Source organism: Chionomys nivalis, chromosome 8 (genome assembly GCF_950005125.1).
Source record: "Chionomys nivalis chromosome 8, mChiNiv1.1, whole genome shotgun sequence".
Taxonomy (NCBI): domain Eukaryota; kingdom Metazoa; phylum Chordata; class Mammalia; order Rodentia; family Cricetidae; genus Chionomys; species Chionomys nivalis.
In genome coordinates, this window is record NC_080093.1 from 71199528 (window position 1) to 71219734 (window position 20207).

Below are 20207 nucleotides of genomic sequence, written 5' to 3' on the forward strand. Positions count from 1 at the left end.
GAGGCGTGATCCCGCTGAGCTTTTGTAAATAGAACACTTTTTTTTTTTTTTTTTTTTTTTTTGGTTTTTTGAGACAGGGTTTCTCTGTGGTTTTGGAAATAGAACACGTTCCCTCCTTTATGGCTGGAGAAGGGCTTTATCTGCACTTAGGATTTATTGTCAGTGGTTAGGATCTGACACTTCAGTTTTACTTTGCCCTAGATGTAGATAATATTCACTACTGCCTATTTTATGGGAGTCATGTCTTCATCTGAAGTCATCAGGCAAGAGAAAAATCATGTCAAAATTACCCTTAAAAACGAACTTAAGCCACTCATAATGTATGTACAGGACGGGGCACAGCTTTCTGACCCACTGCTGCAGACTAGTGCCTGTGTATAAAAGCTGGTGCGTATGGAAATATATAGTACATGATAAAATACACATGCCAAATATATCTTTATGGAAAGCCATTAAACTATCCCTATTCAGCTGCTCCCTCTGTGTTTCTCTAGTCAGACAGGGGAAAGAGGTGTGGCATACGGGAGGGGCCCAGCTCTGCATTCATGGAAGGTCGGCACCTGGCTGCCACAGCTCTACTATGCTAGCCACCTGTCTGCAGCCAGCTGCTATGGAGAGGCAGCTTCCTGAACACTCACAACCACTTTTGATAACCAGGGATCAGTAAACAGCTTCTATAATAGGCCACACACACATTACTGGTGTGTAATGCCTAAGGTCATAAGACTCTAAGGTCTCTAGCGCTGATACTTTGCTATTGTAGAGCAAAAGTAGTAATAGGTAATAGACAATTAAACAGCATTACTGTTTGAATAAATCTTTATTTACAAAAGCAGGCAGCAGGCCAGATTTTGCCAAAGGCTTGCTTTTATATCGGTGCTGGGGACGGAGTAATTCCTGCTTTAGAGGAAGGCTAGTATTCACACTGGTATAAACCAGTGAGGTAAGGAGAGGTGAACCGCAGGTGAGCGACTGCAAGGTTTACTCATTGTCACAAAAGTGCGCCCTTCACTGTTGTCACCATCGCTATCACTGGCACCAGGATCACCTTCACATGGGTTGCACCTGTGGTCAGGGCTTAGCATGTGCCAGACACTGGGCTCCAAATGGAAACGTGTATATTAGTACCCAGTGTCAGATGAGGTCATGAGACTCAAAGAGGTTGGGATACTGGCGATATCAGAAAGCTACTATGCAGAGCGGCCCAGAGGTAGACTTTGTCTTAACCACCATGTGTCACTGTCCCTCAGCCGGGTCATTAAGCCTAGTTTAAGAACAGCGACGTACAGCAAAGTGCTGGGGAGGTGCGTGAAAGAAGCAGTTGTTCTGTGATGCAGCATTTAATCTGTCTCAGGCTCCCAGAGCAATTAATAAAGAGATTAGAAGCAAATGGCTCCCTGGTGAAGCTGGCACTCCCTTCCCTCCAGATGGCTTCCTGAGAAGATCCGGAACAAATGCCAACCACGGAGGGGCAGGTTTGGCATTCCATTTTCCCTTCTGGGCTTTGGAGAATAAAGGTGACTCTTGCAAATCCCACAGGCACAGAAAGCCTTGGCCACAGATTTCATTGCAAGGAACTAGAATAAAGGACTCGTTTGTCCCAAAGAGAATGATGGTACTTCCATCTTGTGACCAATGAGACCAAATTATTCATTCTGCTGTCTGAGTTCGTGTAGAACTTTGTCTGTGTTCACGCAATTTAATTTACCTAAAAGCATCCCTCTCACCTAACTGTCTGACTGTAGAACACAAAATGGCTTAGCTCCTTTGGAAAGCATGTTAGCAACTTGCTCAGAAGCACAAAGGCCATTTTCCCTTGGAGCTAGCAATGTCTTTACTAGAAAGTTGCTGTGAAGTCCATAGCTTTCACAAGCAGGAGGTTTGTGCGTGAGGTATCCAAGGTATCATAATTTGTCAGATGGGGGCTGGAGAGATGGCTTGGGGTTTGAGAGCACATGCGGCTCTTGCAGAGGACCTGCATTTGGTTCCCAGCACCCATGTCGGGCAGCGTACAACTGACTGAAAGGCAAGCTCCAGGGGCTTGATACCCTCTTCCTGGCTCTGAGGGCACTTGAATCAGTGGAGAACTGCCGGAAGAGCATGACAAGCCACAGGATGGAAAGCAACATTCAAGGGCTGAAAGAGGGTAGAGCTCTTGCCTGGTATACATAAGGTCCTGAGTGCAATGCCCAGTACTGAAAATAAGAAGTGACTAGAATTCTAGATGACTTACTCTTTACTCTTATAAGATTGACTCTTACATCTAATAAGCTACAGGGGCTGGAGAGATGGCTCAGCAGGTAGAAGTGCTGGCTGCTCTCACAGAGGACCTGGATTCAGTTTCCAGTATCCAATTATCTGCAACTCCAGGTCTAGGAACCTGATGCCCTCTTCTGGCTTCCATGGGAACTGCATGTATGTGGTGCACAGACATACATGTAGGTAAAACACTAATAAAATAAAAGTAAATAAATCCTTTAAAAGGAGAGAGAGCCTTTGTAGTGGGGAGGTCTGGACAGGGTTTCTCTGAAGCTTTGAAGCCTGTCTGTAGACCAGGTTGGCCTCGAATTCACAGAGATCTGCCTGTCTCAGCCCTCTGAATACTGAGATTAAAGGTGTGCACCATCACTGCCCAGCTGAGAGCCTTTGCTTTAAGGACAGAAAGAAAGAAAAAAAAGGAAGGGTGGGCTGGGGAGATGGTTCAGTGGTTAAATGGTGTTTGGCTCCAAGAGTGTGTATAAGTGCTGGGTGAGAATGGAAGTCCTCTTCTCGTTCCCATCTCAGAGGGTGGAGATGGGAAAGCCCCAGAACAAGCTGGTTAGGGAGACCAGCAAGAGACATCAGCAAGCTCTGGGCTGAACTGGGAGACTCTGCCGCAATGAATAAAGGAAAAGAGTCAAGCAGATAAAGCCGCAGTGTGGCAGGACTGGGACAGTGTGGAGAGTGGCTGTCCAGCCTCACAGGGAGCTCAGCTTCAAGGCGGGTTTCTGTGGAGGGACGTGAGCCTTCTCTTGCTAGCTTTTTTGAACTTTTGTTGTTGTTAAAGACTCTGTAACCCAGGCTGACCTTGAACTCCAGGCAATCCTCCTGCCCCAGCCTCCTCAGCACTGAGATTACTGGTATGTACACCACACCTGGCTTGTTTTGTCAGTTTTGATTTTTCCAGAGAAATTGTTAAATCGGTGTTATGAGAGAGCTTTTGGTTTTTAAAAGTTGATAAATTATTTTTATTACATTTATTTTGCAGGTGTGGGGGGGTGGCTAATTTGGAAGTCAGAGGACAACCTGTGGGAGTTGGTTCTCCCCTTTCACCCTGTGGATTCCAGGGGTCAAACTCAGGCTTGACAGCAAACTTCTCTACCCAATTAACCATCCCACTGGCCTGATAAATGATCCCTAAAAATTCAAAACAGGTCTCCACTTTCCAACTTAATAGGTAACTGTGGTGGTTTGAATTAGAATGGCCATATATTTGAATGCTTAGTCACTAGGAAGTGGCACTATTTGAGAAGGATTAACAGGCATAGCCTTGCTGGAGGAAGTGTGTCACTGGTGGTGGACTTGGAGGATTCAATAGCCTGCAGCAGGCCAGCTCTCTGTCTCTGTCTCTTTCTTCTCTACTCTCCTCCATGCTACTTGTGGATCAAGCTGTAAGCTGTGAATCCCATGCCTGCCTGCTTGCCTGCTGCCATGTTTTCTGCCATGATGACTACGGACAGACCCTCTGAAACTGTTAGTAAGCCTCCAATTAAATGCTTTCTTTTATGAGGTCACGGGGTCTCTTCCAGCAATACAACAGTAAGTAGGCAGGAAACTGGAAAATTACTTATTTCCCAGTGGCAGTCAGCCCTCCTGTTCACAGGCCTGCGTGTGTAGATTCAATTAACAGCAAAGAGAAAATACTTGGGGAAAGCATCTTTACAACATGCAGTACTTTTCTTGTCACTGTTTTCTAAACACAGCATAAATTGTTTCTCAGTGTTCACATCGCACTAGGTGCTGTAACCTAGAGTAGGTCCAGAAGAAAAGGAACGGAACACATAGCTTATACTTAAACACACCTGTGGACTTCACCACGGGGGGCCCAGATCAGGGTCCTACAGATACCAAGGGACATTTCTTCACCTCTAAGTCCAAGAGCCCCTTTTGAGGAAACTTAAAAGGATCTGCTAGAAATCCAGTAGGCAAGAGCAGGAGCCAGGTAAAGCTTGCTTTGCTCCCCACGTGCTCCCAGGAAGAGCTGGGCCTTTAAGCTACACTCCACTCTGAAAGCCTGAAACCATATTTCTGTCACTCTTCCTTTGCATTTTCCTTGTAACTGGAATTCCCAGGGCCCAGTTTACTGCCAAATCACCTGAGATAAACAAGTCATGCTAAGACCCTCCTCTCCCTTCCAAATCCAAATCGCAGCTGGCAGCTAGAAGTGGAATTTATAAGCTGCACGGCATGCTTTGCATTGGCTTGCAGCCTCACACCCAGCTGTCTGCAAGCAGGACAAGGCAGCATGGCAGCTGAGACTGCCAGGCTGGGGGGCAGTGCCTACCTGTCCAGGGGTCTCAAGTCCACCGTGAGGCACAAGGAAGACAATGCATAAACAACTTATAAACCCTCTGCCCATATCTACTGGGCTTGTTCTCTGAACTCTGGCTCCCAAATACACTCCAAACTTCTTCAGTCTTTTTCACTGTTCCTCTTCTAGCCCCTGGCTCTTCTAGATCCTGAACTCCCCCTAGCCCCTTCACTCTGTAGCCCAAGCTGATCTCAAACTCAATCCACGTGTTCTCCATCAGACCCAGCTCCAGCCTCCAGTCTTGCCCAGACTTTCCAGTAACAGCTAAGCAGAAGCTCAGAGCCAGCAAGGTAGCTCAGCAGGAAAAGAACTTTCTGCCAAACTTGAGGACCAGAGTTCTAACTCTAGGAGATCCACATGGTAGAAAGGGAAGGACTCTCAAGCTGGGCAGTGGTGGCGCACGCCTTTAATCCCAACACTTGGGAGGCAGAGGCAGGTGAATTTCTGTGAATTCAAGGCCAGCCTGGTTTACAGAGCTAGTTCCAGTGCAGGCTCCGGAGCTACACAGAGAAACCTGTTCTCAAATAAATAAATAAATAAATAAATAACCAAAAGAAGGACTCTCATATCCTCTAAACACTATGTACACACACACACACACACATGAATGGGCATACACATAGTAGAAAGAGAATGATTCCCACAGTTTATCCTCTGACCTCTATGTACACACACACACACACACACACACACACACAGAGGCACACCCATGGTAGAAAGAGAATGAATCTCACAGCTTATCCTCTGACCTCCAAGTGTATATACACACACACACATACAAATGTAATAAAATCTACAAACAACAACAAAAGCTGATAGATAGAGCCCTTGTTTAACAGACACAAGGCCCTAGGTTCCAGTTTCAGCATCATAGACAAAAAACCACAGTAGACAGTTTTTTTTTCTTGAGACAGGGCTTCTCTGTGTAACAGTCCTGGCTGTCCTGGAACTAGCTCTTGTAGACCCAGGCTGGCCTCGAACTCACAGAGATTCACCTGCCTCTGCTGCCCAAGTGCTGGGATTAAAGACGTGTGCCACCACCGCCTAACCAACAATTAGCTTTCAACTCAAAGGGTTAGGACTCCTCTAGTGAACTCACCCTCCTGCCTCCTACCATAATCTCCCACAAACACTGTCTTTTTGAGATGGGGTCTCAACCATGTAGTCCTAGCTGGTCTGGAACTTGCTAACTAGGCCTTGAACTCACAGAGCTCTACCTGCCTCTGCCTCGTGAGCAGTAGGACAAAGGCTACATCCCCATCCCCATCTGCCCTTTGTTTCTCATGTGCTCATGGCCTGTCTCTTCCACCAGGCTGCTATGGGGCTTTACGAAAACTCAATCCTCCACACCTAGTATGACGCTTAGACTGCAGTCAGCATCAGCAGAAGTTTCTAGAATGAATGGACAAAGCTGAGAGGGGCATGATCATCTTCTATGAGAAGTGCTTTCTGGACCTGACACACTTTCCCAACCTCCCTGCCCACCCCAACCGCTTTCTGATGTGGTGAAACAGAATGTAAGGAATGTGTTTGATAGTCCACTGGGAAATGAGAGAGGTAAGAGACAGCTACACTTTTTTTTTTTTTTCTGAGACTGGGTTTCTCTGTAGCTTTGGAGCCTGTCCTGGAACTAGCTCTCTCTGGCTGGCCTCGAACTCACAGAGATTTGCCTGCCTCTGCCTCCCTGGTGCTGGGATTAAAGGCGTGCGCCACCACCGCCCGGTTGGCAGCTACACTTCTATAATGTAACCAGTGGCTTCTGTGGAAACAGAATTCCCAGGCTGAAAGGGATTCTAGTCTATCTCCACACTGGTCACAAAGTTACTAAATCCATTCTCCTTCCACAACCTATCTGGCCCCTTCCACCCGTGGGATTACCACACAAAGCAAGATGACCCCCAAATGACCTACTCAACTGCCATGAAAAGTGCATGAAAACCTAAAGAATCCTGATGAAAAGGTACGTGCCTTCCACAAACAGACGTTTTTTGGGGGGGGACTTAGTTTTGATTTGGTTTAGTCTTTGGATACAAGGTTTCTTTATGAAGCCCAGCAGGCTTTGAAATGACAACTCTCCTGCTCCAGCCACCCAAACAGCTTAGGTTGCTACTGTGTATCACCATAGCTGGTTTTACCCACTGTCTGCCAAATGCCCAGCATCCCTCTCAATCCCTACAAATGGGGGAGCTAGCTTTTTTTAAGTCAGAATTTGCACACATACCCCAGTCCAATGAAGCTCGATCCTACTTCCTCCTCTATAGAAGCTTAATGGGTAGTGAAGCACCCATAGAGGGAGGGGAGGCCTGACACTCTTTTATGGGGTTTCATAGCTTGTTCCTCCAGGCTTAAAACAAAAGATGCACAGAAGAGTTCATAAATAGAGATACTGAGAAAAGAGTGGGGAAGACGGGCTGGAACAGACTGGGTACTGCCCCCATCCCTGGAAGTTACCATTATCAGGCTCTTGGCTCCTGTGAGCCTTAAATAAGCCTTCATATCTGATAAATAACAATGATCAGGCTAGATCAGAGAATCACTCAGTAGCTCAATGTGGGCACAGATGTTAGTCTAGTCTCTATAACATATATATATATATATATATATATATATATATATATATATATATATTCAGCCAACAGTTAAAACTTGGGAGAATTCACATCTTAAAATCTCAAGTTCTGTACTCTTGTAAAAAACTGCAAAGATCTGGTGGTACAGGCCTGTCATCCTGCCTGGCAGAGCTGAAGCTGCCAGACGGTATAGTGCCCTCCCATTCCCACTCCTACCTTTCCTGGTTGTCTCCCTGCAGCTGAGGTCAAGTCCAAAGTCTAGGGGGTTGGTCCCTCCAGCAGTGTCAGAAAAGCAAAGGCTCATGTGTCAGAACCAATGATCATAAGAGCAACATTGTCACCAAAGACAATAACACAAATACACTTCATATGCCAGATTCTTTGCCTTGGGGCTTGGCACACACACACTTCTTATAAATGCCCCAATGGGGAGACACTGTCAGTATGGGTTTTGTGCGCATGTGTGTGTGTGATTCTTGTGGTTTGGTTTTATTAATTTTCTAGACAGGGTTTCATGATCCTTCTGCTTCCATTCTCCAAGCACTGGCATCAGAGATGGGCACCACCACGCCAGGCGGGACAACACCACGTTCAGCTTTCTGTTTTATAGACTGAGGAAATGTGCTTTGAGAAACTAGCAGGCAGATCTTCATGGTCTGAGCATGCCAAGCAGGCTCGGGAGTCACAAGGCACTGAAGGAGTGGCTGTCACAGAAACCTTGGCCACAGCAGTTGTTCATATCATATCTATTACTTGGCCTTGTAGACTTCACAATTTGAGACCCCTAGAATCCTTTGAGCACTGAGACAATTCAAGGCCTCTAAAATGAAACTCTGGAATAGAGCCATTAAGTTCCTTCCAGCTGAAACCTGTGATTTTAACTTACAAAGTACCTAAAGGAACTTTTTTTTTTGATGAGGAAAATGTACACACACACACTAAACTACACAGAAAATCTATTAAGGGTTTCAAGGTAGCAGTGGGCTCCATGGCAAGGCAGTTGTTAGGAATGAACACAACTTCACTGAGCTGAGAACTGGAGACAGAATACTAGTCAAAAAGAAAGGAAAAGGGGGGCTGGAGAGATGGCTCAGTGGTTAAGAGCATTGCCTGCTCTTCCAAAGATCCTGAGTTCAATTCCCAACAACCACATGGTGGCTCACAACCATCTGTAAAGAGGTCTGGCGCCCTCTTCTGGCCTTCAGGCATACACACAGACAGAATATTGTATACATAATAAATAAATATTTTTTTAAAAAAAAGAAAGGAAAAGGCCACCGGGTCATAGCAGAGGGTCAAAGTATGGTATCAAGCCTGGGCTGGACTATTCTACAGGCCAGTGTCTGGGGAAGTCAAATTTGATCATTAGAGAAACTAAGGAATGCAAAATGTTTGGAGACTTAGCTATGAATCCGCTTCCTGGAGATTATCCAGAAATCCTCCAGGGGACAAAAAGGCTAATCTTTCCCTGGTTCAAGGTCAATTCCGTAAACACCCATTTGCCAGGCCTCAGAAAACAACAGAAGAGTGTCTCCACTTCTAGTTGCAGGTCAGACTGGGCTACAAAAGACTTAGTCTTGGGGAGAGAAGAAGAAAGGGAAACGGGAATAGAGAATGCCTCTTTTTTCCAGCAGCAGCTTGCAAGAAGTCTGTCCATCTGCTGGCACCAATACCATCAGCTATCACTATGAATGCTTTCTTCTATTTTCCTTGTTTGAGACGGGGGTGCTATGGACATAAGCTGCTCCTGAACTCACAATCTTCTTGTCTCAGCCTCCCAAGTGCTGGGATTACAGTATGCACCACCACCACAGCTGGCCTAGAAATATTGCACCGTCATTTCCATCTCATGGACAGGAAAGCAGACTCAGAGAAGGCACAGCTGAAATGACAATCCAGGGCCACTTAGACCAAATTTGGAGCATCACACAAAATACAACACAGAGATGGAATCGCCTCAGTCAAACCAACGGGCCAGAGAAAAGCAGGCACAGCAAACTGCAGAACAAAGCACAGCCCAGCTTGAGGAGACTTGCTAGACATTTAAACTATGAGTTTAGGAAGCAAATGTTTTTCTAATAAAGTCACTGGTTACTTAGTTGACTAAAATCACAATTCACTTACAGTGTGCTGTTCGTGTTCAACCACAGATCAGACACATGTCTGTAATGATTAGGTGTAAAAGTGCCAGGCACAGTAGCACACACCTTTAATCCCAGCACCCAAGAGGAAGAGAAAGGCATGATCTCTTTTTCTGTTTTTTTTTTTTTTTGTTTTTTTTTTTTTGGTTTTTCGAGACAGGGTTTCTCTGTGGTTTTGGAGCATATCCTGGAACTAGCTCTTGTAGACCAGGCTGGTCTCGAACTCACAGAGATCCGCCTGCCTCTGCCTCCCGAGTGCTGGGATTAAAGGCGTGCGCCACCACCGCCCGGCTTTTCTGTTTGTTTTTTAATTTTTTTTCCGAGATAAGGTTTCTCTGCGTAACAGCTCTAGCAGTCCTGGAACTAGCTCAGTAGACACAAGTGTGGGGATTAAAGTGGTCCGCCTACCACCACTGCCTAGCTAAGGCAAGATCTCTTGTAGGCCAGGCTGGCCTCAAACTCACAGAGATTAAAGGCGTGCACCACTGCCGCCTGGCTGATCTCTTTATGTTTGAAAGCAATCTCGTCTACATAGTAAGTGTCTCAAAAATCAAAAGAAAAGTAGTGTATAAGTCAAAGTTTTAAAAAATTAGGATGGGCAGGGCGGTGGTGGCTCACGCCTTTAATCCCAGCACTCGGGAGGCAGAGGCAGGCGAGTCTCTGTGAGTTTGAGGCCAGCCTGGTCTACAAGGGCTAGTTCCAGGACAGGAACTATATTCTGTTAAGCCATTGGCCGAAAGCAGTTTCTTTTATTTATTAACCAATAAAAGCAACACATAGACAGAAGGACTTCCCGTATCAATTCACAGCCCATAAAAGTAACAGGACTATGACTTTAGAGGCTCAGGCAGGTGAGAGGCACAGGGCACTGAGTAGCACTGGAAAAGACGCCTCCCTCTCAGGGTACCTCTACTTGAGAGAGTAAAAGAGTAATTCCCATGCAGAATTACAGTCCAGTATTATTAGCCTCTTGATATTTCAAAACACCAGATTAGCTGTGGATGAGAAGTCTCCCTACTTTTCAAGGCTGACAACTAGTGATAATATTAAACGTTATGAGTCAAATCTGTCTGCAGAATGACTCCACCAGGTTAATCTGCCACCCTTGATGTGCAGAGTTCATCTTTTGCTACTTCACCTTGTGTGTGCAGGTACATGTATGTGCACGAGCGTGTACAGACCAGAGGACAATCTCAAGTGTCTTTCCTCAGGTGCTGCTCATCTTTCTTACTAAATTTGTATTTATTTTGTGCATGCATTTGTATGTTTATATATGGGGGTCAAAGGACAACTTGTTAGAATCTGAGGGATCAAACTCAGGGTGCTGGGCTTGTCAGCAGGTGCCTTTTCCTGAGTCATTGCAGCAGCCCTAGTCCTTTCTCTCAGACAGGATCTCTCCCTAGTGCTCACCAGTTCCCCATACCGGGACTACAGACACACCCAAATGCCCAGCGTTTCATGTGGGATTTTAGAATTAAACGCAGACTTTCACACTTATAAGGAAATCAGTTTACCAACTAAGCTATATCCACACTTGCTACACTTGCTACAGCTCATATATATATATATATATATATATATATATATATATATGTCTGTTCATGCTATGCATCTGAAGATGCCAGTAGAGGCCAGAAGAGGGTGTCAGATCCCCTGGAGCTGGACTCATGGGTGGTGACTCACCCAATAAAGATGCTGGAAACCAAATGTGTCCTCCCTATGTGTCTTAGTTAGGGTTTCTATTGCTGTGAAGAGACACCATAAACATGGCAACTCTTATAAAGGAAATCATTTAATTGCATGACTTACTATTTCAGAGGTTTAGTCCATTATTGTTATGGCAGGACATGGCAACATGTAGCAGACATGGTGCTGGAGAAGTAGCTGAGATTCCTACATCTTGCAGGCAACAGGAAGTGGTGTGAGACACTGGACATGGCTTGAATTTATATGTGAGACCTCCGAGCCTGCCTCCACAGTGACACACTTCTTCCAACAGGACCATACCTACTTCATCAAGGCCACACTTCCTAATAGTGCCACTCCCTTTGGGAGCCTAGTCTTTGAACCCTCCTCACTGTGCTTCTTCCATAGTTTGGAACAGTAATGTATAACTTGTGCCATTATACGTTGGAAGTTTGTAATCTATTTTTTGATTTTTATAGGGGATTACCAGTTAAGAGATTGCAAGAATTTCATAAGAGACTTTGAACTTTGGACTTTAAAACATTGTTGAGGTTGTGATAGTCTATAAGAACTTTTGAAGTTGAACTAAATGCATTTTGCATCATGATATGGTTACAAGCTTACAGGGGCCAGGGAGTGGAATATGGTGGTTTTAATGTAGTTGGCCCTCATAAACTCATAGGGAGTGACACTATTAGGAGGTGTGGCTGTGTTGGAGGAAGTGTGTCACTGTGGAGGCAGGCTCTGGGGTGGGGGGGTCTCTCATATATATATATACTCAAGTCATGCCCAGTGTCTCAGACCACTTCCGGTTACCTATCAAGATGAAAGAACTCCCAGGTCCTTCTTCAGCACCATGTCTGTCTGCATGCTGCCTTGTTCCCTGCCATGAAGATAATGGACTCAACTTCTGAACTGTAAGCTGCCACCCCAATTAAATGTTTTTCTTTGTAAGAGTTGCCATGGTCATGGCAACAGAATCCCTAAGACACTCTGGAAGAGTAACAAGTGCTTTTTGCCACTGAGTCATCTCTTCACCCCTACACATCCTTTTAAGACTGAGCATTGGTCCAGTGAGATTGCTCAGTGGGTAAAGGCACTGCCTTTCATTTCCCAGACCCATATGGTAGGAGAGAACTGACCCCCTAAGTTGTCCTGACTGCACGCATGTCACACATACACACAATTTAAGAAAAGAGTAACATCTTTTTAAGTCACTTTTACATAATTTTTTTTTGGTACCAGGGAAGGAATACAGTATCCAGCACATGCTAGGCAATCATTTTCCACAGAGCAGCATCCTGAGCCCCAGAAAAAGAAAAAAAAATCTGAAAATGGAAATAAAACTAAGAAAGGTGATATGCACCTTTAACCTCAGCACTTGGGGAAGACGAGTTCAAAATCATCCTCACTACAGAGTAAATTCAAGGTCAGTCTATGCTATATGAGGAACTATTGAGAGAGAGAGAGAGAGAGAGAGAGAGAGAGAGAATAAATCCATATAATGAATCCCCATACTCCTCACTGTAATCATTTATTTTGCCATCTCTAGATGCTGCTGCACGAACACATTGATATGTTGAGTCACTACCTAAATGCCACAGAAACAAGCAGAGCACATGTGCCAAGTTCCTGGAAGCTAAAGTGCTGTAAAGGGTGGAGTGGTTGCTGGATAGAGGAGAAAAGGCACCTGGAGGTATGCAGAAGAAAAGAAAAGAAGACACGGAACATAGGCACATATTTATTTCGCCAGCTGAAGACCAATCTTCTGGTTATTTCATGCTTGGTTTAAGAAATAAAGAAACAGAAATATCCCTAGAAGCCTGGTATGGACCACACAAGGTCCAAACTCCTGTCCTGCTGACCAGCAGTGTGCTCCGAGCAAAGCCTCAGGGGTTCCCACTCCTGTTCTGCAGTTTGGGATCATCTAGACAAGCCAAGCAAAATTTCAGCTTGACATTATTAATCTTTGAGAAAGTTTGCTAAGCAAACAGTCGGTATCAACAGGGGAAACGTTGAATATTTGCTTCCAGGGCAGCGAAGACAAATGAACCAACTTTAAAATCCTTTCTAATGGCACCGATGTGGTGAACCTTTCTCTAATTATCATGTTCCCCAAAGACGGAGTACAATCACTTTTTCTTTAACCATCTCACTGGAGAAAATTAGACTTTAATACAAAGGCGAACATTTTCATAGGTGGAGGATGCTTGTATGGTCAATTACCTTCATGGGCATAAAAATAGCAACCGCAATTTCCTTTGTGTGTGTGTGGGGGGGGGGGGGTCTCTATGTAGCTTTGGAGCCTGTCCTGGAACTCACTCTGTAGACCAGACTCACCTCGCACTCACAGAGATCCACCTGCCTCTGCCTCCCAAATGCTGGGATTAAAGACCTGCACCACCACCGCACAGCATACAAAATTCTTCTAAACAAAGAGTACACTTCTGTGCTAGAGACTGCTGGTAGATTAGGGTTCAAGGTTGACCTTGATCTAGTTAAGTTAATCTAGTTGCAGGTCAGACTGGGCTACAAAAGACTTAGTCTTGGGGAGAGAAGAAGAAAGGGAAACGGGAATAGAGAATGCCTCTTTTTTCCAGCAGCAGCTTGCAAGAAGTCTGTCCATCTGCTGGCACCAATACCATCAGCTATCACTATGAATGCTTTCTTCTATTTTCCTTGTTTGAGACGGGGGTGCTATGGACATAAGCTGCTCCTGAACTCACAATCTTCTTGTCTCAGCCTCCCAAGTGCTGGGATTACAGTATGCACCACCACCACAGCTGGCCTAGAAATATTGCACCGTCATTTCCATCTCATGGACAGGAAAGCAGACTCAGAGAAGGCACAGCTGAAATGACAATCCAGGGCCACTTAGACCAAATTTGGAGCATCACACAAAATACAACACAGAGATGGAATCGCCTCAGTCAAACCAACGGGCCAGAGAAAAGCAGGCACAGCAAACTGCAGAACAAAGCACAGCCCAGCTTGAGGAGACTTGCTAGACATTTAAACTATGAGTTTAGGAAGCAAATGTTTTTCTAATAAAGTCACTGGTTACTTAGTTGACTAAAATCACAATTCACTTACAGTGTGCTGTTCGTGTTCAACCACAGATCAGACACATGTCTGTAATGATTAGGTGTAAAAGTGCCAGGCACAGTAGCACACACCTTTAATCCCAGCACCCAAGAGGAAGAGAAAGGCATGATCTCTTTTTCTGTTTTTTTTGTTTTTTTTTTTTTTTTTTTTGGTTTTTCGAGACAGGGTTTCTCTGTGGTTTTGGAGCATATCCTGGAACTAGCTCTTGTAGACCAGGCTGGTCTCGAACTCACAGAGATCCGCCTGCCTCTGCCTCCCGAGTGCTGGGATTAAAGGCGTGCGCCACCACCGCCCGGCTTTTCTGTTTGTTTTTTAATTTTTTTTCCGAGATAAGGTTTCTCTGCGTAACAGCTCTAGCAGTCCTGGAACTAGCTCAGTAGACACAAGTGTGGGGATTAAAGTGGTCCGCCTACCACCACTGCCTAGCTAAGGCAAGATCTCTTGTAGGCCAGGCTGGCCTCAAACTCACAGAGATTAAAGGCGTGCACCACTGCCGCCTGGCTGATCTCTTTATGTTTGAAAGCAATCTCGTCTACATAGTAAGTGTCTCAAAAATCAAAAGAAAAGTAGTGTATAAGTCAAAGTTTTAAAAAATTAGGATGGGCAGGGCGGTGGTGGCTCACGCCTTTAATCCCAGCACTCGGGAGGCAGAGGCAGGCGAGTCTCTGTGAGTTTGAGGCCAGCCTGGTCTACAAGGGCTAGTTCCAGGACAGGAACCAAAAAGCTACAGAGAAACCCTGTCTTGAAAATCAAAAAAAAAAAAAATTAGGATGGAGGGACCAGTGAGATGGCTCAGCTGGTTAAGGCACCTGCCACCAAGTCTACTGACTTGAGTTAGATCCTGATCCACATGGCAGCCTCCACAAGCATGCTAGGGCACACAGGCCCTCACACATTTAAACTAATTAAAATTTAGAATGGAAAATAGGATTTTCTGAAGGTTAAAACTAAATCTTATGGTAAATACCTTCCTAGAGTATACAGCCTAGCTCCAAAGCGTAGATTCCTCTGTGGCTATAATCATGTTCTAGGAGTGCAGAGGTGCTGACAGAGCAGAAGTGACCAAGTCACTTCTCAGAATGCCCTGCAACAATGTGTCTCCAAGTGTATCCACATATCCTGGGTAACAGAGGGGCCTGCTAAGACAAAGCGATTTCCACTGTAATCCTACAACTTCCCCTGGGTTGCGTTCTGAATGAGGCAAAACACAAATGGGCAAAAATGCTTCTAGTCTTAGAATAGACAGCTCTTGTATTCTTTACCACTGCATGCTTCGTGACACAAGCAAACAAACATAGAATAATCTTCACTTAACAACAGCCTGGTTAGCCAGACAGAGTTGTGCACGCCTTTAATCCCAGCACTTGGGAGGCAGAGGCAGGTGGATCTTTGTGAATCTGAGGCCAGCCTGGACCACGGTCCACATAGTGAGTTCCAGAACAGGCAGAACTACATGAGACTGCATGAAAAAAAAAGAAAAACCACACACACACACACACACACACACACAGAGAGAGAGAGAGAGAGAGAGAGAGAGAGAGAGAGAGAGAACCAGCCAGGTAAAACAGTAATTCTAAGCCTCGGTCCCCATATGTATCATTTTAATATTCCAGGTGAAGAAATGGGAAGTATGCACGCAGTAATTCTGCTACAAGTTAAGAACAGTAGTTCTTCCCAGAAACACTGGAAATGATGGGGGCTGCCAGATGAGCTAACAGTGTCTTGTATAGAATATCATTTTTATAATATGAACTTGTACGAACAAGACACTAATTATGGCTCTTCAGATTTAGGGACCTGGCAGATATTTTCTCGGGCACAAATGAAGTGAGCCTGTCACCAGGGAAACAACTGACAATATTTGTTGTCAGTGATAAAATCAGGCTTTCAAGGGAAAGCAAGTGGCAAGGTGCTTCCTCTGCTTCTGCAGTTCCCAGGACTTAATCCCTTTCTTACGAAACAGAGACGATGACAAGGGTAATAATCTGAGTTATTTTCCTTGCCTTTCTGAGACAGTTTTACTCTGTAAACCAGGATGGCCTCAGACTTGGACTTTTCCTGTCTCGGGCTCACACGTGGTAGGATTATAGATGTGAAACACCACTTTCCTTTTTTAAATAATTTAGAAATTTTAACCTTATGAGTAGTGATTGGTGTTTTGCTTGCATGTATATCTGTGTGAGGGTCAAATCTCCTGGAACTGGAGTTACAGTTATAAGCGGCCTTGTATGTGCTGGGAATTGAACCTGAGTCCTCTGGAAGAGCAGCCAATGTTCTTAACCGCTGAGCCATCTCTTCAGCCTGAAACACCATGTTCAACTCTTAATATGATTTTTTTTTTGATACTGGATAATTTCTAATGTCACCATTTTTGGAGGATTTGCATGTTAGTTTCAAAATGACCAATAGCTGAAGCTATAAATTGGATATGGAGAAAATAGCCCACAGATCAATGGATTTTACTATATGAGTTCCAAGTTCACAAACCACATTGTAATTGACCTTTTAGAAACTGTCACTTGCTAAGTTTTGATGTAGTGCCAAAGTGTCTACAGTTATCTGAAAAGATAAAGATATTCATTTCCTCATCCACTTATGGACATGTGAGGCGATCTGTTCATATTCATTAGCCAAAATAGCGTAAATATTGATAGAAGTTAGGATTCTAAAGCAGAAGTAAGAGTTTAGTTGCCTCCTTTTGGCTCTCTGAGACAAAGTCTCACTATATAGGTCAAATTAGCATTGAAGTCATGATCTTGACTCAGCCTCCCAAGTGCTGGGATAACAGACAGGCAATACCCATTGCATCTGGTTTAGCTGTTTTCTATTAAGTTGGACAGGGAAATTTGAGAAAATATAAAACAAGCCATGTATAGTTTCTTATGCCTTTAATTTTCAAGATACGGAAGCAGGAAGTTCAAAAGTTCAAGGCCTGCTTCGGCTACAGACTCCTAGGCTAGCCTGTGCAACTTACTAAGACTCTTTTAAAGGGATGGGAGAGCCACTTGGTATATATCTCAGCCATGAGGAAGTTGCTAGCAGAAGTGAGGTCAGAGTTTAATCCCTACTCCTAAAAAAAGTGAAAGACAAGAAAGAGAGAAAGACGGTTAAATGGATGTTGGCATTTGCATGTAATCCCAGTACTCATGGGCTGAGGCAAGAGGACCAGGAGCCCAGGCTCCACCTTGTCCACATAGCAAGTTGGAAACTAGCTTGAGCTACATAAGACCCTGTCTCAAAACCAAGCAAAACAAGAGAAACAAAGAGAGGGGCAGAGGAAATGTAAAGCAATACAATTCTTTTACTGTTTGGGGGGGGGGGGGAATTAAAGTTGAGGAGTAAAAGTCTATTGTTTTTTGTTTTGAGACAGCATCTCACTGTGTAGCTTTGGCTGACCTGGAGCTCACTTTGTGGACTGGGCCACCCTGGAACTCAGTGATCTCCTGAGTACTGGGAGAAAGGTACATACCACCACTTCGGGTTTGATGTAAATTCTAAGGGAACTGATGTTTTGAAATTTTGTATTTATATGGCAACATCACAGATATACTTTTTTTTTTTTGTTTTTTTTTTTTTTTTGTTTTTCGAGACAGGATTTCTCTGTGGTTTTGGAGCCTGTCCTGGAACTAGCTCTTGTAGACCAGGCTGGTCTCGAACTCACAGAGATCCGCCTGCCTCCGCCTCCTGAGCGCTGGGATTAAAGGTGTGCGCCACCACTGCCCGGCTCACAGCTATAATACATGCAAGCAAGTTCTTCTTGTTTTGCTGAGTCAGGGTTTCTCTATGTGTAGCCCAGCCTGTCTATCCTAGAAATCACTCTGTAGACCAGGCTGGCCTTGAACTCAGAATGCTGGGATTAAAGGAGTGAGGGTGTGAACTACCACTGCCTGGCACAAGCAAAGGTCTTTTAAAGGAAGGGCTTCAAGGTGTTCAAACCCTAAAAGATTTAAGAACTATTATCTAACAGCTGTACTACATAGACCTTCCCTCAAAGTAAACTGGTAAAAACACATTTTTTATTTGTTGTTTATTTTTCCAGACAGGGTTTCTCTGTGTAATGGTCCTGGCTGACCTGGAACTAACTTTTTTCTCTTCTTTCTTTTTTCTTTCTTTTTTCGTTTTGTTTTTCGAGACAGGGTTTCTCTGTGAAATAGTCCCAGCTATCCTGAAACTCACTTTGTAGACCAGGCTGGCCTCGAATTCACAGAGATCTGCCTGCCTCTGCCTCCCAAGTGCTGGAATTAAAGGCCTGCGCCACTACCACCTGGTTGGAACTAACTTTGTAGATCTGGCTGGCCTTACACTAAGAGATATACCTGTCTGTGCCACCCAAGTGCTGGGATTAAAGGTGTGTAACAACACTGCCCGGCTAAAACACATTTTTTAAAAAAAAATATTTTTGTTTCATGTGCACTAGTGTTTTACTTGTATGTATATCTGTGCAAAGGTGTCAGATCACCTGAGACTGGAGCAACAGTTATGAGCTGCCATGTTGGTGCTGGGAATTGAACCTGGGTCCTCTGGAAGAATAGCCAGTGCTTTTAAACTCTGAGCTATCTCTCCAGCCCCCTACAACAAATTTTTTTATAGTGCCTCACGTACAAAGGACAAAGTCATCTTTTGGGCACATATAATACATCCAATAGTAGCACGTCTTTCCATGCTGCATCCATTGGCTATCAAAGAAACGCAAATTCCCCAGAAGAAGCAGTAATACACTGTGAAACAGCATGTTAGTATAGACCATTCCAGTCTCCCCAGATATCAGTGTTCCCATCTGGAAAGCTGGATATCACAATAACTATTCCCAGGTGGCTTGTGAGCACCCATACTGATTCTTAACCAGTCTGTCTCTGGCCTTAAAGCTGACTGGCCGGCATAGTTTGAGACTTGCTCCTTAAGACATCTGACTAGATCTGAGCAGCCGCTTCTGTACAGATCGGAAACGGGTTTTCTGTCACAGCCCACCAAAGTGGTCCCTGTAGCCGTGTGCACTGGCAAGCCCTGGAACGAAAGGCTTCTAAAAACCTCCTCCAATTTCAAACTCCAACAAGTCTACTTCAGACACAGTCTTCCTCATGTTGCTTATTAGCCGCTTGACTTGGAGCAGGCACGTTGCTTGCCCTCCTGGCCTCAGTTCCCTTGTCTGCAAAACGAATAACTACCCCCAAAAGAATGCTGTGAAATGTGCGTCCGTGTGGGTAATTACAAAGGCCCTAGCTCCGAATAGTAAGTACTCAGTTAACATGAGCTACCAACAACACCAAAGCACATAAAGTATTCCCAACCGTTTCTCTCCACTCCTGATGCCAGTAGCTGACAAACATACTCCCAGGAGGCACGCTTATCTCCAACCAATTACCACTTGTCCATTGCCCATCCCGAGACCCCCGCGATCTCCCTCAAGCCTCCCCGGCACCAATCTCTTCCCAGTCTCCACTCCCTTGGTCTGAGCGGGCTGCCTACAGGATCACTCCCCAGTCACGGTCCCCATCCCGCACCACCAAACACCATCTTGGGCCGGGGGCCCTGCGGCCTGGCATTTCGCCCCGAGACGCCTCCGAGGGATGAGGGGACAGCCGCCCGACCTCCCGGCGGGGCCCACGGACACTAACCGTCCATCCCTAGAGGCGGCGGTTCCGGGAGCACAAACCGGAAGCAGCCCTGACAGTGTTTGCAGTTCCCCTGGTTACTACGAGGTTCCGGACCAATGAAGAACTAGCTCCGTCATTGAGCCCGCCCCCCCGTATCGTGACGTCACTACGGAGCGCTAGGACTTCCCCTCTGCTCTCAGAGTCTGGTCCGCCTTCCCCAGGCTGCCGATCGCTGTGCGCAGGCGCTCTGGGCCCGGACCTCGGCGGCGAGGTGCGCAGGCGCCCCGGGCGCTGCTAACTGAAGCGGCCATGGACGCACTCGAGTCGTTGTTGGACGAGGTGGCCCTGGAGGGGCTCGACGGCCTGTGTCTGCCCGCGCTGTGGAGTCGCCTGGAGTCCCGCTCGCCTCCCTTCCCGCTGCCGCTGGAACCCTACACGCAAGAGTTTCTGTGGCGGGCCCTAGCCACGCACCCGGGCATCAGTTTTTACGAGGAGCCGCGAGAGCGACCCGATCTGCAGCTCCAAGACCGGTCAGCCACCT

General features: G+C 45.5%; 2 protein-coding genes across 6 annotated transcripts in view; one reads left to right on the forward strand and one right to left on the reverse strand.

Annotated features, from left to right (window-relative positions):
• Positions 1-19749, reverse strand: part of Katnip (katanin interacting protein) — a 176307-nt gene extending 156558 nt beyond the window's left edge. For 3 of the 5 annotated variants that reach the window (XM_057779252.1, XM_057779248.1, XM_057779251.1), the window contains exon 1: positions 19688-19708. In XM_057779252.1, the coding sequence (XP_057635235.1) occupies positions 19688-19694 (7 nt within the window). In that variant the 5' untranslated portion in view covers positions 19695-19708. Of the gene's footprint in view, positions 1-19687 lie in introns of all 5 variants that reach the window. The other 2 variants (XM_057779249.1, XM_057779247.1) reach the window with 2 other exon arrangements.
• Positions 19750-19923: 174 nt separating this feature from the next.
• The window catches only part of Gtf3c1 (general transcription factor IIIC subunit 1), a 71670-nt gene continuing 71386 nt past the window's right edge, over positions 19924-20207 (forward strand). The window contains exon 1 of the mRNA XM_057777636.1: positions 19924-20196. Within this exon, the coding sequence (XP_057633619.1) occupies positions 19976-20196 (221 nt within the window). The 5' untranslated portion in view covers positions 19924-19975. The remainder of the gene's footprint in view (positions 20197-20207) is intronic.